Source organism: Suncus etruscus, chromosome 5 (assembly GCF_024139225.1).
Source record: "Suncus etruscus isolate mSunEtr1 chromosome 5, mSunEtr1.pri.cur, whole genome shotgun sequence".
Taxonomy (NCBI): domain Eukaryota; kingdom Metazoa; phylum Chordata; class Mammalia; order Eulipotyphla; family Soricidae; genus Suncus; species Suncus etruscus.
The window spans coordinates 37,451,629-37,469,681 of record NC_064852.1 but is presented as its reverse complement, the minus strand read 5'-3'; the positions used below and the strand labels follow the sequence as shown (position 1 = coordinate 37,469,681).

Below are 18,053 nucleotides of genomic sequence, written 5' to 3'. Positions count from 1 at the left end.
TTGCAAATTTGAATATGTATACATAGGTTTACATATTACTGCTATTTTGTGATATTTTATGTAACTACATTGTTTAACATAGGATCAAATTTTTTTCTTTTGCTTCATTTTTCTTACCTTTTCTTCCCTTCCCATTCTCTCTCACATCTTGCTCTTCTCAAGGATCACTTCCCGTCTTATGTCTCTGGTGTTCATTCTCATCAAATCAGAGAACCATATGATATTGGTGGTAGAACATGTTTCCCTTAACATTTTTCTTATATAATCAACAAATTAATTTTCTGTTTTCTATTTAAATTAAAATTAATGAGAGTGGATATATCTCAAAATTTTATTCAAAGTAAAATTTAATGTGTAGTAGATGCTCATTGCAAAAATATTACACTATAATTACCTTATGGATTAGAATTCATTTTTTCCTCATTTAAAAAAATTTAAATAGAATATCAATTTGGGGACACTATTTCAAAACATTACTTTCTTCTTTTTTTCTTTTTGACAGATCTGGATAATGTGGAGGGAATAGCAGTGGACTGGATTGGAAACAATCTTTACTGGACAAATGATGGGCATAGAAAAACTATTAATGTGGCAAGGCTGGAGAAGGCTTCTCAGAGTCGGAAAACTCTTCTGGAGGGAGAAATGTCACATCCTAGAGGAATTGTGGTCGATCCTGTAAATGGGTATGCCCTTTTCAATCAGCTTATTACATTTAATAGTATTTTTCTTTTATTATTCAGTAGTAAAATGTAGTTAAGTTCTTATTTATTTATTATTTATTTATTTATTTATTTATTTATTTATTTATTTATTTATTTATTTATTTATTTATTGGAGTGGTGAGTCTATCCAACATGTTGCTCAGAAAACTGTGGTCTTACAAGTGATTCGCTGGTTCACTGTTAGGGTATGTAATGAAAAGCTCCTAAGGCTTGTGCCAGGAATTATATCAGTCATTCTCCAGGTCTAGACATAGTGATTGTGGGGGAAGTCTGGGGCTAAATATAGCAATACTCAGGAGAATTTGCAGTGCCAAGGATAGAACCAGGGTAGTTTTATGCAAGATATGCAACTTTATGCAACTTCACTCCTATCCTTTCTCTTCAACCCCTACAATTCTTTTTTTTTTTTTCCTTTATGGGTGTTATTTCTGGCTATGCATTCAGAAATCACTCCTGGCTTGGGGACCATATGGGACACTGGGGGAATCAAACCATGGTCTGTCCTAGGTTAGCGCATGCAAGGCAAACGCCTACCACTTGCGCCGCCTCCCCAGCCCCTATTTTTTTTGTCCCCTACAATTCTTAAGCACATCTAAATTCACATGAGTAGTTACTTGAGACAAGTTACTTGTTTAATTTATCCAAAAATGTACACAATAAAAAATATATTATAATAGACAGAGTAAAGTAGAATACTTCCAATAAATGTTTATATTCTATTTTATGTTCATATAAAATCATTGTTTTTCATTTTATGCAGCCTGATAAAGCAACTGATTCAAATATCTAAAACAGAAGATTAGTCAATTTAAATTATAAAGACAATTGAATGTTATTGATAAAGCTTAGTTTGAGTTTAGTTTGTATTTATAGAGAACTATTCTGTCAAATAGGTTAGTATGCTCCTATTTAATAATAATAATTTTTGTTTAGTTGCTATTCCAATCCAGTTTATGAAAGAAATTGGCCATCTGTTTATAAAAGATTATTGAATTGTTAGCAAATCAAGTAAATATTTAAACCTGAGTGGTCTATTTCCAGAATTTGCTCATTGCCACTTTGCCATAATCAATTTTTAAAGTGTATAGTGAATTGGGCAGGGAATATAGTGCAGGAGGTAAGGAACTTGTCTTGCATATGAGTAAGCACTCTCAGTACAGCGAGAGTGATACAAAGCCTAAAAATAGAGAGAATCTTACTTTGAAATTTGTATTTGAATTAATTTTTCTTCAATTATTTGGAATGTATCTTTATAAAGCACTGTGGTTACGAAACTGTTCACAATTGAGTTTCAGTCATAAAATGCACACCAACTTTTACCAGTGCATTTTCCCACCATTAATATTTCAAATTTTCTATCTCCCCACATACACACCTGCCTCTTGACAGATGTTTTATTTATCTGGTTCTTCCTTTTGTTTCCTTTTTGACACTGCTTTCCCTATTCTTTATGAGTATCATTTTATTACTTTTCAACACCCAATTTTTGTGTAGAGTTATCAGTTCCAACTATCATGTCATAGTGGTCTACCCAACTGTACTGTTCTACAATTTTATTTGGGACAAGATTCCATTAACAAATTAGTACTTCTGGTCTTCATCTCTATTGTTTCTGTGTATTATTACCAAACTGTATTTTTTATATATTTTTCATATATTCATATTTTCATATATCCCACAAATGAGTAATGACATAATTTTAAACATAAAAGTTTTGATGTTATCATATGGAATGTGCTTTGTAAATGCTACCATTTTATACAATGTTTATATTATTTTGTTCAATGTTGGTAAATAGTTTTCTTTGATTTTTATTGAGTAAATAATAAATGATAAATAATATATGAATAAACTGTTTTAAAAATACAAAAAGTAAAATTTTTTGCATAATTACAGAACCATAGTACTAGTTGTGTATTTTAAATATCGGATTGTTTTTATGTGTATTTGCCATCCAAACTTACATACCATAGCTTACTATATCGCAAAACAAATACTTTTTTTAAACCTCACTACACAAACACAAGAAATAATTAAATCAGAGACGTGAAGTTCGTATAAACTGAGGTTGCCACATTGCTATTCCTAGATTTATTTTGGTTGAGAATATCTCCCAATAAAATCAGCATGCTTCTTCAAGGGATGACACTTAAATCGAGGAAGAACTCATTGAGTGTTATTTTGTGAAGCATAATTGCAAAGCAATTTCAGTGCTTTTATGTGTAGATTTTATAATTATCTGTTCCATTCCTGGACTTTAAAATGAAGTCATTTACCTGACCTTTAAACCAAAGCAATCATACTTCTTAGAGAAAATATTTATTTTACACTGTCTAAAATATGCTTGAAGCAAAAATTTTCAACTATTTCTTAAAATAGCATAACATTTGTTTTCTTTTAGATAAAATGTTTTTCTAACAGTTAAAATGTCTTTATAATGCTCTTGTTGATGACATAAATGTGCAGGTCAAAGAATAAAATAATTAGAATGAAATTTAGAGATTGTAAATATATAAACATAAAATTCAGCAGTCCTCTTCAATACTACCTGCAAAGGATACTAATTTTTATTCAAAATGTAAAACACCTATAGAGTAGAGAGAATTTTGAAAAATTCTGATTGCCATGTTTTTTTTCCTTTTTAGTAATAACTTTTTCAACCCAAAATCTCTTCTTTTTTTAAAGTCTCTAGCAAGTTTGAGTTTTATGTTCATATAAAACCATTGTTTTTCATTTTATGCAGCCTGATAAAGCAACTGATTCAAATATCTAAAACAGAAGATAAGTCAATTTAAATTATAAAGAATTGAATGTTATTGATAAAGCTTAGTTTGAGTTCAGTTTGTATTTACAGAGATGTATTCTGTTAAATAGGTATCTAATTCATTCTCAATAGAAATATCATTTACTTATGACTTAGAAATAAATATGACTTCTTCACTTTTTTATATAATTTCTTTATTAAAGACAAAGAATAAGACTCTCAAGAATTGGGCAAGGTCCTGAATTCCATTTCAATTGAATTATTGATCATTTACCACTGATTAAATTAATATAAACCTTGTTATACAAGCTTACTTAAGTTACTTTACAGTCAAGATCTTGCCCACTTAAGATCTTCTACAAAACCATTTATCAGAAACTTTTCTTTTAATTTTATTTTCCATGGCTATTTTTTATCCAATTAATTTTCAGCTTAAATAATATATCCTTAGAGAGATCCTCAGCAAATGTATTTAATTAAATTCTACTTTTAATCTTCATTCTGTCAGCTGTTTTCTTCTAACACTTTGGTATGTAACATATGCATATATTTAATGTATAAGAGATATGTTATTTTTAGGACTAGCACATAATAACAGTATTCTTTATGAAAATATATATGAAGGGAAAATTTAAAATTAATTTTCTGTGCCACGAGAGGAATATATAAAAGCAGTTTTTATAAAGGTAAAATAAAGACATACTTAATTGTATCAGAGATATGTGAGGTTCTTAGAAACTGAGATTGACACATTGCTGTTCCTAGATTTTTGGGTTGAGAATATTTCCCAATAAATCAGCATACTTCTTTACTGGATGTAATATGTGGTGCCAGGGAATGAACCTAGCCAGATGTGCACAAAGCAAGTAATCTCCAATGCACTTACTCTCCAGCCCCTGAAAAATACCATTACTATATGTTCACTAAAACAGATTGAAGACATGGATGACAAGTCTAACTGGCAGTCTAACATGCATATACCACATAGTCTCCTCTTTACCACTGAGCTGTCCCTGGTGGAATGAAGCACTACTGAACCCAATTAATTAATTAACAGAAATGGCTCTGAGTAATTTTAGAAACCATCAGTTAAAACATAAATAAGAAAAAATGCATATGATAAGTGTAGAAAAACATTTTCAAACATATAATATTTATGTACTTTAACTATTTATAGATTATTTATAACCATTGTCCTATTGAGTTTTATTACAAGTTATTTAATCAGCAAAGAAATATTTTTATTAAATCATTATTGAATACATGACATTTAAATCACTAAATACTAGTAGCTCAAATAGTTGTTCAGTTTATAAGACAGTAATCTAGTCAATGCTCCTCTCACACACCTTCATAATTGCCTATTACTGATGAGATAAAACAGAAAATTCACCCTCGAGAAATTTACTGAATTTTTAAGTTAATATTGTGTTTTAGATAATTAATCAAATTTCCAAATTTTCCTAGACATGGTCCCAGACTTTTTGCTATGGAGTCATCATAAGTGTGTCACTCATTATTTAGGAGTAGAAGAGTTGATATCATAAGTCATTAAAGTTAGAACATGAGAACCATGAAGAACTTAATAAAAGCATAAAGCTTGAGATATTCAATATGCTTTAATGCTTTAATGTCAGATTAAAAGTTTGGATTTATTTTACTTACATCAGAGGAATTTTCTCAGTACAACATTTTATTTTTCTTTATTTTTTGGTCACACCCAGAGATGCTCAGGGTTTAATCATGGTTCTGCGCTCAGTAGTTATTCATGGCAGACTTGGGGGCTATCTTTGCTCCTGGGATTCCAACCAGGTCCGTCCTGTGTTGGATGCATGCAAGACAAACGCCTTACCACTGTGCTATCACTCTGGTCCTAGGAAACATTTTTCTTATTTTCAATTTATTCTTTAATTCATGGCAATGGACACCTATTCAAACAAAAACAGAATAAAATACTTATTTCTAACAAAAGTTATCTTTGGAAAATAATGACTATTGCATTCAGAATAGCAATAAAAGTTTAGGTTGATACTGAAGTTATTTAAATAATATGTCTGATAAGTTCCAAGATATTGCTAATCAATTATGGTGCCATTATTACTCAAACTGATAATCAAATAAACTCACTTATATCCTATAATTTTATAATTTATTTAAATATATATTGTAAGTAGGGCAGGCTTGGACAATAACTGGCAGTCCTCTTAGTTACACCTGTCTATATGCTCAGAATATATTCCTGGCAGTACTCAAGAAACCATATTATATTCTAGGAGATATATCAAGGTTGGACATGTACAAGGAAGACACAATTCTCTCTAATCATAATTTATTATTGTTGTTTCTTTTTGCTGTTGCTGATTTTGTTGCTGCTGTTGGGCTTGTTTGGGGGACATTTACAATGTACTCAGGTATCACTCTTGACAGTGCTCAGAAGCTATATGGAATAGCAAAAATTGAACTCAGATCAACCACTTACAAAGTCAACACACTGTACTATAGATCCATCAACCATAACTTAAATTATTGAATTAGAACCTATATTTCCATGCAAAATTTCAGGAAAATATCAATAGAAATTAAAATTATTTTAGCTTAAACAGTGGATTTATTAAATGAAAAATAGTTATTTCTCACATAAATAAAATTGTCAATTATACTTACTCTCATTTTTCCTAATTTGTACCAATAATACTTGAAGGACTTGCAGGATGTTTTTTATGAGTAGATTTACGTTTGATTTAATAAAACTTTCCAGTAATAATATACTTCATTGGGTTTAAAAAAGGCCTATTAATATAATTATAGACACTAAAAGAATTTTACAACGAGTTTAAATGAAATGGAGATAAGAAGGATTGTTGTAACACATTCTTTGTTGTTTCAAGTCTTTCCATTTAGAGCACAGGATTTTTAGTCATGGTTACAGAGTTCCACACACAAACTCATAAATTCTTTAGGATCCACAAAATGTGGGAATGAGGGAGCTAATAAAACTTGAGGGGGCAGCTGCTTAGAAAAACTTTGGCACCTTATAAAGTCTTATATGAGGTGACTGGTTTAAAAATACACTTTAATTAATATCTTAGGAACTTTCACATGCCCCTAAAACAACACATGTGGAGGGTTTTAACCTTATTCATGAGGGAATTGGAACATTAGCTCAGAGACCCCACTCCTACTGTTATAGCTTACACAAAAGATTTGTTTCTAGAAGCAGATGCTTTTGTTTGAGATAGAAATTAAAGCTCAAAATCTCAAGGTCAGTCAACCTGCTGTTATTAAACTTATGTGCAGCTAAATCATCTTCTGTGGGTTTTGGGGTAATAATAAGCGGCAATAAAGCATAGATAATTTGCATCAAGAAGACAAATTAGACCTGGGCAAACAATCTCAGTATGCCTGTGTCCTTTAGTACAAAGGCAATCTAATTGTCTGTCTTAAAAATAATATTTCATCTGACATTAAATAAAGTTAGAAGTAGATTATTAACTGTGTTGTGTGAGTCTCATGTCAATCTTTTTAATCGCCTATCTGAATAAATGAGGAAGAATTAAAAATTCTTCTATCCAAAAATAATTTATCAGACTTGGAATGAACACAAAGAAAATTGGCATTTTAAACCATTAGTTTAATTAATGAATGAGACCATTAAGTGCATTAGGGCTGGTGGTAGATAAACTAAGTGTCAAAATGGACTGGTTCTCCTAAATAAATCTGTACTTCCCTTATAACTCAGCAGCTGGTTGTGGGTGTCCTATAAAGTGTTAAAATGAACAACTTTATAGTCTGCAGCTCTGTTTTTATTTTTTAATCATAGATGCATTAACCAGGAGAACAAAGCAAAATTATTTTAGATTTTATGGAGTTTCTGACTCTAAGGATGTGTCCATTGATATGTGAATGTAATATGTGTTTACTCTCTTGTTTGTAATATCTTAGTTGGATGTACTGGACAGACTGGGAGGAAGATGAAATAGATGACAGCGTGGGAAGGATTGAGAAGGCCTGGATGGATGGGATCAATCGGCAGATTTTTGTGACTTCAAAGATGCTGTGGCCAAACGGTTTAACTCTGGACTTTCACATGAGCACATTATACTGGTGTGATGCTTATTATGATCATATTGAAAAAGTGTTTTTGAATGGAACTCACAGGAAGGTAAAAGACAAATACTGCTGTTACTACCCCACAGGCTTCTTCTTTCACAAAGCCTTGTTGTGTTGTGTTAAAAATACTTTCAAGTTTATTTTTATCCCTCTGAGGTGACTGCCAGTCGTCTCTGTGGGATGGCAAAAGGAGGCTGCACATTAAGTAGTGCAGCTGGCACTTGCCTCCAGGAGACCAGGCCCAGCTCACTGTGGTATGCCAGGATTTGTGGGATTTTCAAAAGAAGCTCTGAGGATATTAGAGCTGTTTTAAAGTGTAATTTTCTTCTATTATTGATGAGTTTGCCATGGCCAAGCAACTCAGTACTATTAAAAGATCTTTAATACTTGCAGCTAAAATTTAACCTATATATTAAGGAAAAGTAATTTATTGCCTCTTATTTGAATAAAAAAAATATTTGTGACATTGGAAGTCGTAGCAAATTAACTGAACATAAAACATGGGTACAGATAGATGCACCAGTTTTGTCGTGGTTCTTTTAGTATTTAGAATCATTCGTTATTATTACAAAATTATTTTTAAATTTTGGTAAAATTAATGATGAAGTTGACTGTCTAGCAGAGATTGTGTTGATAAGAATGACCTTGTAGTTTATCCATCTTGATTTGATGGATAGTCTTCACTGTGCAGAAGACTATGTATTGAATTAAGGCTGAAGATGGAGCTTTCCACATAAACAGTTGAGTAATTTTCCCAAATTTTTCTGTTTATCATACCAATGCACAACTACAACTGTTAAAAAATGGGAAATCAAGTATTATAAACTATCAAAATGCAAACTGCCACAATCCCCCTTTCTTTGGTAAAGAAGACAGCTGGAATGGGCAAGTCTAGGCTTTGTTAATTCTGTTTAGAAAATAAATGTTTCACAAGTCATTTAATACTGTTTAAATAATTGATTGGATTTAACTCTACCTAATTATTTTTCCTCATGTAACTAAAATTCTTGGCATTTAACCCAGTGTCATTTACTTAACAGATGCTAAATTATTTATGATTCCTTAAAAAATGTTGTATATACACAAGATTCATAATTAATTATCTGATGTGTAATTTAACCTACATGGAGTTGAAAAATATCAAAAAAGTTACTAAAGGTATTCAAGACATAATTATAAGATGAATTATATAAATAAAATAATTTCATCTCTAGTGCTATTATTTCATTCAGGTTTTAATAAATAATGTGTGTACAATTTTTTTTTTGTTTTATGGACCACATTACATGGTGCTTTGGATTACTCCTGGCTCTGTGCTCAGAAATCACTCCTGGCAAGTAAGAGATTAAACAAGGGTCTGACCTGGGTTGGCAACGTACAAGGCAAACTCCCTACCACTGTGCTATCATTCCAGCCCCAGTACAAAAAATTTTAATGAAGGCAAGAATAATAGTACAGTGGATAGAGTACTTGCCTTATACAAGTCTTTCTCAGGATCTATCCTTACCATTCAATATGGTTCTTTGTGCACCACCAGAAATGATCCCTGACTTCAGAAGTAAGATAACCCTAGAGCATAATCAGGTGTGGTCCAAAAGCAAAAAAAAAAAATCCCCAAATTAATTACATGTGATATTATTTTAATTAATCATAAAATTGAAAATGTTATTATTTGGGATATACTTTATTCTACTACAACTACAAGTAAAATAGTAATTGCCACATGATTGCTTTAAAGAACAAAATACAACTAAAATAAAAACCATATAATGTAATTGTATAAAATAAATATAAATTTAGTCAACAAATATTTAGATAATTTTATCATTAATAAATGTTTTTCAGATCAAAATTAAAATACTTATCTTATTTTCTGTCATTTAGATTCCTTGAATTTGCTTTGGTCTAAGTATAATAGAGTATTTCACTCCCAACATCATTATTCCATGCTTTATTTCTTGGCTATTATTGGTTGTAAAATATTTCAAATATATATATTGGTAGTAATTTCTCAGGTCAAATTTCACTCCTGGATCTGAAGGAGAATATATTATCCAATAAATATTAAATAATTTTAGTGATTTCATGATTATATTTAAAATTTTGTGTGTAAGATATTTCAAATAAATGAAATTTAAATAATCTTTAGTGTGACTTAAAAGAGAAAAATATACTCAAATTGTGAAATTCATTTTAAATTTATTTTTAAAAATGCTGTAAGAAAATTATGTTATATATTTGTTAGCATTATCTGTCATATTTACTTGACTATTATTTTCTCTACAGAGATTTTCCTAAAGGTCAATGATATTTTTTAACAACATGTTTATATTTTATAGATTGTTTACAGTGGCAAAGAATTGAACCATCCTTTTGGACTGTCACATCATGGAAATTATGTGTTCTGGACTGACTATATGAATGGTTCCATTTTTCAACTAGACTTGATAACGAGTGAAGTGACATTACTGAGGCGTGAAAGGCCACCACTCTTTGGCCTTCAGATATATGATCCACGGAAGCAGCAAGGTATTAAAAAACAGAATTGCTTGAGTTATATACATACATATATATAGTAGTAACAAACAGTTTACTTTGATGATATTGCTTTCATTTTCAGATAAATGGCATTCAGTTACTCCAATATCAGACAAATCAGTGTAACTCTAGGTCTTAAATTTAGGTAATGCTTAAATTTTTATACATATTCTACTTTTGTTCATGTCATGTTCACTGTATTTGTTCTGCATATTCACAATGCAGAAACAACTACAGAGCTTTTCAAGATTATGTATTTCAGCAGTGAGCAAAAGTTTAGTATTATGAGAAATTATAAAAAATACATTATACAATCAAAATTGTATTTTTTGAAGTGTCATTATTTTTTTTGGTTCATTGCCTTTGGCTTACTGCTTGCTCTTTACTCAAAGATTACTTTTAGTGAGCTCAAGAGACCATAAGAAATGCAAGGGATAGAACTCAAGTCCACTGTGTGCAAAACAAAGGCTCTATTCATTATACTATTAATCAGGCACCAAATAATTTTATTATTGAACTTGAATCCTTCATGTTTATTATGCTATCTATATGATGCAGAATGCAGATAATAAAGAACCTTAAAAAGTTGTGGCAAATTTTTAAATTTTGAATCTATATATTCACTTTCTTTTTAGTATTTTGTAATTGTTTTGTATTTTTGTTCTTTTTTTTTAATTTTTGATTTTGGTTCTGTTTCTAGAGACACACTCCATGGCATGTGTGAACCTGCTTTTTGCACACTATGAGCTTTTGGGGTATCTCATTAATGTTTCAGAGAGCTTATATAACTGGTATTAAAACTGTGGTTTCTGCATGTTCTCCAGCCCTTTAAAGCAGATAGATAGATAGATAGATAGATAGATAGATAGATAGATAGATAGATAGATAGATAGATAGATAGATATAGATATATAGATATCTGGTTCTTGTGAACAGGCATTTTGATAAATTTATGACAAAATATTTTATAACTAACCTATTGTGTTGATATTAGTAAGAATTTATATACAAGAATTTATTAAAGATGTTTTAGCTATAAAATAAAATTATATAGATAGACTGTGAGAGAAAGATAGTGTGTGTGTGTGTGTGTGTGTGTGTGTGTGTGTGTGTGTGTGCTTGAGATTGAGTCACAGTCAGTAGTACTCAGAGCCTGCTCCTGAATCTGTACTCAGAGAGCACTCTTGGGACAGCTTGAGGGATCACATATGTGGGTTTTTAGAACTGAGGACAGCTGTATGCAAGACATGTATTCAATCCACTGTCCTAGCTCTCAGCCCTAAGTATGAAAGTTTGAATGTAAATTCTCATTAAATACACAACAGCATTTCTCATTTTGATCATCATCTAGAAATAACAAAATAAATTTCATGTATGCATTGTTAAAAATCAACATGGCATATACTATATTTAATTCTGGAAGAGCCTGGTTATGGACACCAGCTGTGAGATTCTGGCTCAGCTGACAGAGTAGTTTGATCACCATAGATAAAAAAATTAAAAAATAAGTCATAAAATAAATAACAAAAATATAGCTGCATTGAAGAATAATATTCATTCTAATACAAATATACAGAAACTAAGCATTCTTGTTTCTAGATAAGACCATATATTCCAAGTAATTATAACAGTCAGTGTGGACACAGTTAAGAAAGAGTAGTAGAGCCATTTAGAAAGTGAGGTTTAAAACAGAATTGTGCCTTTTCTACACCACTTTTGGGTACATATACTTTTAGAAATAGGGTAAATAAATATGAAGTAAAATATTTGTCTTATTTTAGGAGAGAACAAGAACTCAGTATTAAAGCTTTTCTAAAATCAAAATTCCAATCAGGATCTGACCAATTTGTTTATCTCTCTTGCCTATTGTTACTGTCATGGTGAGGGTGGTTTACTCTGCAAAGATGTTAGAGTGAGGTTTTGAAGATGGACATCATTTGGTCACTTGAGCCTCTATCTTGGACTTTCTTACCTCCAACCAAATCAGTGCTAGTGCTCTTGTTTTCTGAGCTGCTTATCATCTATAACTAATAACACTTTGCATTTAATAAAAATGTAAAAATTAACAATTACCATTTTCATATACAGAGTAGGTGTACTTTTAAAGAAGTTTTCTCTATAATAGAACATTTTATACCAACATAGTAACCATCTCTAACTTTATTATTTAGGATATTTGCATTATTTTATTTATACAGTGATTTCCCAAACTCTTCTAAAAAATTGGCAATGAAAGTTCAAATTTTCCCCTTCAGTATATAATTGATTACCTTTTGTCATCTTCCCTCATCTAATAGAAACGCAACAACTGATTGGTCTTATAGAATTACAAATATTTTTTTATGTTAGCTCTGTTTTTTATACCACATAAGTACAATAATACTGCTTGTCTTTCTATGTATGACTTATTTCAATAGGCATTACACTTTCTATAATATTGTAAGCAGCAGGATTTTACCTATTTTAAAATAGTGTATTAGCACTGCATTGTGCTTTTTTGTTTTGTTTTCTTTTGCCTGGGGTTAATAAAACATAATGGCTATATTACACACACTCCTAATCTAATTGTATGTATAGGGTTGTTTCATCTCTTAACTCTTTAAAATGATTTTGCAGTAAACATGGGTGTATATGCATCCATTTTAAAATTGTACGTGTTTCATGTAAATCTTCAGATGAAGGATAACTGATCTGTGTGAGATTTTATTTTGTTTTTGTTGTTGTTGAAATAGCAAACTGATTTTTTTTTATGACTGCAACAATTTACATTCTAACTAACTCTATCAAGATTTTCTTTCCTTACATGCTCTCTAGCACATATTTTTCTTATCATTTAGATAATAGCCAATCACAAAGGAGTGAAGTGACCTCTGGTAGCTTTCTTTTGCATTTAAATAGTAATAAGATAATATTGATTTTTTTCATATTACTAAGAGATTCTGTATGACTTCTTTCAAGTAGTAACTGAAAGAACTCCCCCGCAGGGGAAGTCCGCTCCAGGCTCAGGATATGCGCGTACCCAAAGAGACTCGAAGACCAGACTTGCTGTAATAACACGAGGGATTTTAATATCTCAGCATGCTGGAGACCGAATCTCATAACTCAGGACCGAGTAGAGAAGATTCGGCCCCCCTTTAGCATTCAGCAAAGCTTTTATAGGGTAAAAAGTCTATACATATCATGGGAACACACCTGCCAGGAAGGAGGCATTTCTCCTTATCTCCCGCCACAAAAGAAGTTATGCGTCAGAGCCCAGGAAAGAGGCATTTTGTTTTCCCTGTGTAACAGATGGGGCAGTGTTTGCCCCTGGGGTCATGTGCGTATCTTTGTCCTTCCCCTGACGGCATATGTCTAATTTAAAATGAGGGTCTTCCGCGAATTGTGGTGGTTAGTTCAAAGGAAGGGGAGTTAGGGAGTGGGGGAGTGGGAAGGTTCCCAGGGAAAGGAAGGGGAGCTAGGGAGTGGGGGAGTGGAAAGGTTCCCAGGGAAAGGAAGGGGAGCCAGGGAGTGGGGGAGTGGAGGAAAGGGAAAAGTGGAAAGGTTCCCAGTGAGCTTGAATGAAGTGTAAATTAAGGCACTTAATTAAAGTGTAAATTAGGGAAGTTAGAGTGCTTAGCCGGGAGCTTTCTTTAGGAACTTAGAGAAGCTTAGGGCTTGGCTTAATTCTCTTAGGAAGTGCAAGTTAGGGAGGGTGCCTAGTTTTTTCTTCTGTTTGCTATTTTCCAGTTCTTACTTATATTTATTATTTTCTTCACACCTTTTCATCCCCCACTTTTTTTTTTTTGCACATAGCTCTAATCTTAGAGCATCCCTTCATTCTGCTGATATTGCTGTTTGAGAACCATTACATGGACTGTATTTATTCTTTGTTTCACAAAACTAACTAACTTATTTAAAATGCAGGGACCGAAAGTAAGCAGGAAGAATAGGATTATTAGGGGTCCTGTTAGAGTGGAGATAAGAGTTGTAAACCAAGGGGATCTGTTAAACCATCCCTCAAACCAGCCCTGATGAGAATCCCTTTCCAGTCTGCGTTTGTCTAATCTTTCTCTTAACTTTGCCATGGAGTCTCTGACGACTCCGGAGTGGTCTGCATAAAAACAACATTCTTCCTTCAAGGCTGCACACATTCCTCCTTCTTTTAAAAACAAGATATCCAGACCCCTTCTATTCTGGAGGACTACCTCTGATAGGGATGTGAGAGACTCTTCGAGCTTAGTGATGGATTGCTCTATTATTTCTAAGTCTGCATCCATTGCAGCACGCAGTTCAGTATAGTAGTGGGGCATTTGGACTAGGGCGGAGGTCCCAGTCCCAATTCCTGCTGCGACCCCCAAGCCTAGAAGGACTGCCAGTGTAATAGTTACAGGTTCCCTTTTCCAGCGAGCTCTTCTGTCAAACTCATTCACAAAAGACTCGCTATCATGGTACAAGAGTCTAGGGACTAGCTGGACTAAAATACAGTAATCCTGGAGATTGTTGAACACGCTGGTGGAGATGCATGGGGTGAGTCCCGTGTTACAGGCCCAAACCGTGTCTGGAGGGGGAACGAGGTATCGCCCCCGTGTAAAGGATGATTGTAGGGTTGAGCTGCAGAGGTGCTTTCTATCAGGGGGAACGGTACCTAAACAGAGGCCCTGCCCAGACACGGCAGCTAAGGTTAGCTTTCTGCTCCCTCCCCAGGCACATACAGAGGAACTTTCGCTTTCGTTAAAGGTTCTATTTTGGGCAATTCCTTCATAGTAGGGGGGGCTTGAGGCGTAACAGAGCCAGCAAGATTGGGTGATATCAGAATTGGTTCGGTTGAGTACCAAGAAGGCTCCTTCTATTAAGTTTAAAAGGCGGTTTTCCATCCCTGGGGGGGCAGGGGCGTCTTTAGATTCATGAGTCTGGGTTGTTGGGTCCGAGTTTAGGGGCTGTGAGGAAGCAGGAGTAACAGGGACTAGTGTTGGCCTAGGCTTGGGTAAAGGCTGGGTGTCCGTTAGGACGGGGTTGGGCCCTATTGGCTGAGAGGGAGGATTTTGAATTTTCAGTCTGAGTTTGAATGTGAACCCCGGATCGGTTCCAGAAACGTAAAATCTCAGGCCCCACTGTTTTCCTTTTATCCAGCCGCCTTTTTCCTCCCTCCCTTTCTGCGTGAAAGTGATGTTTAGGGTGTCACCTTTACTACCTCTAACTACTGTAATGAGGTCCCAGCTGGAAGAGGGGTTCCAATAGGCAGTGCCAGAGGTTTCACATCCCCATGCTTTACAAAAGAAACTTTCTATCCCCCCACATCGGCGACCTTCCCTCTTAGACTGTTTTTCCCTGGGGCAAACATAGAACGATGCCTGCCGTAACTTTCTCTGCTTTGCCAAGGAACTGCACCCTGGCAGGTCGGCTACGTACTGGCCCCTAGTGTACACTCCCTGTGAGAGGGCTCGTTTCTGAAAGACGACTTTTTCCTGGGGAACCGTTTCAGGTGACTCTTCCGGGATGTCCCATGCCTCTACACCAGCAATGAGGGCGCAAACCTCGGGGCGCAGTGGTGGCCACCAAGTATACGGGGGGGCCACCTTGGAAATGCTCCACACAGTGTCTCCAGCCTGGGAAATGACTTCCCAGGTCAGTGTCATAGGAGCGTGGGGGTTACCGCTCTGGGCAGAGGCGACGGCGCAGGCGAAGTTTAAGAGGATTATCAGTTGCTTCCACTTTCCATTCATCCTTAAGCTTTTCAGCAGGAGCTTTCTTTGTGTGTGACGCGTGGATCCAGGCAGCAATTCCGTCTACTTTCACAGCTGTTGGGGTGGTTAACAGTACTAAGTAGGGTCCCTTCCACCTGGGCTCGAGGGTTCCCACTCGATGACGTCTAACAAGGACCAGATCACCGACTTGGATCCCGTGTGGCACCGCAGGAGTCCCAGGTGAATAGGCTTCTTTAATCTGGTCCCAGATCTGGGTGCGGACAGCCTCTAGAGCCTTAAGGTGGATAAACAAAGCAGAGGGTGAGTGGGAATCTAAGGCGGGGTCTAATACTCCGTCTGGTCTGGTCAAGGGGGGAGGTTCCCCAAAAAGGATCTCATAGGGAGTGAGCCCGAAACGTCCGGGTGTGTTTCGGGCTCTGAGGAGCGCAAAGGGAAGGAGGCCCAACCAGTCCTTCCCGCCGGTCTCAATAGCCAATTTAGTGAGGGTCTCTTTTAGAGTTCTATTCATTCTCTCTACCTGCCCTGAACTCTGGGGTCTATAAGCGCAATGCAATTTCCAATTGGTCCCCAGCTGTTTGGCCAGTCCCTGACTTACCTGGGCGACAAACGCGGGCCCGTTGTCGGAGCCGATTACCTTGGGTATCCCGAACCGGGGCAAAATTTCTTCCAGAATTTTTTTCGTGACCACCTGGGCAGTTTCAGACTTTGTGGGGAAAGCTTCAACCCATCCGGAGAAGGTGTCTATGAAGACTAGAAGATATTTATTGCCATACCTACCAGGAACGATTTCTGTGAAATCTACTTCCCAGAAGACTCCTGGTCTGTCTCCCCGCAGCCGTTTTCCTGGTTCTACGAGCGGGTGGTGGGCATTTGTTAGAACACAGGCTTTACAGGACTGGGTTACTTGTTCTGTTATAGTTCGTAGTCGGAGTACGTGATAATTGGAGGCTTTTACTAGTTCGCACAATTTCTTTTTTCCTAAATGTGTTAGGTGATGGATACTCTTTACATAGTATTCACCTTCTTTATGAGGCAAAATGATTTTGTTGTCTTTAGTTTTTGCGATCCCATGGCAGTCAAATCCGCTGGATAATCCTTTTTCCTTTAGGCGTTCAATTTCCTCACAGTCTATTGGTGTGTAGTTTAGACTGAAATTATCTTCTTTTGGTTGGGGTTTCTTTCGTTGCTCACATAAGGCACAGGAGACAGTTCCTTGTGCGGCTTTCTTAGCAGTGTGATCTGCCATTCTGTTCCCTGCTGCCACGGGGTCCATTCCTTTTTGATGTCCAGGACAATGAATAATAGCTACCTTTTTCGGCAGGTGTATGGCTTCCAAGAGAGCAAGGATTTCTTCCTTGTTCTTAATTTCCTTTCCTGCAGCCGTGAGGAGTCCTCTTTGTTTGTAGATCGCGCTGTGAATGTGAGCGGTGGAAAACGCGTATCTGCTGTCGGTGTAGATGTTAATAACTTTTCCTTCTGCCAGCTCAAGGGCTTTTGTCAAAGCTTGTAATTCAGCTTTTTGTGCCGAAGTCCCCTCAGGAAGGCTGCTGGCCCATATTACTTGCTTCCCATCCACTATGGCTGCTCCGGCTTTTCTTTTTCCATCCATGATGAAGCTACTACCATCTGTGTACCAATTCGGCGCCCCATGCCAGGGCAGATCTGTCAGGTCTCTCCGGGTTCCAGTTTCCTCAGCTAAAATGTCTGTGCATGAGTGTACCGGCTGGGATCCGTCTGTCTCCGGGAGCAGGGAGGCGGGGTTAAGAATAGCAGGCGGTCCGAACGTTATACGGTCGTTTAGCAAGAGACTTTGGTAGTGAGTTATTCGGGCGTTGGTCAACCAACGGTCAGGAGGCTGCCTGACTATACTTTCTAATGCATGGGGAGCGACTATAACTACATGCTGGCCCAGAGTAAGTTTGTCAGCGTCTTTTACCAGGAGAGCCACCGCTGCGATTACCCTCAGACATGACGGCCAGCCGCTTGCCACTGGGTCGAGTTTTTTTGACAAGTAGGCTACTGGTCTTTTCCAAGGTCCCAGGGCTTGGGTTAGCACTCCCCGAGCCACTCCCGCACGTTCGTCCACATACAGGGTAAAAGGTTTGGTTAGATCCGGCAGGGCCAGGGCTGGTGCTGTGAGTAGAGCAGTTTTAATTTTTTCAAAGGCTTCTTGACACTCCTGTGTCCAAGCAAAGGGAGCTTGATCCCGTGTAAGTGGATACAGGGGAGCGGCTA

The 18,053-nt window shown here is 35.7% G+C and overlaps 1 protein-coding gene across 1 annotated transcript in view; it reads left to right on the top strand.

Moving 5' to 3' along the window:
- The window catches only part of LRP1B (LDL receptor related protein 1B), a 1,191,264-nt gene that overhangs the window by 464,085 nt on the left and 709,126 nt on the right, over positions 1-18,053 (top strand). Inside the window, 3 exon segments of the mRNA XM_049772845.1 lie at positions 503-683; positions 7,429-7,648; positions 9,936-10,125. Of these exon segments, the coding sequence (XP_049628802.1) occupies positions 503-683; positions 7,429-7,648; positions 9,936-10,125 (591 nt within the window).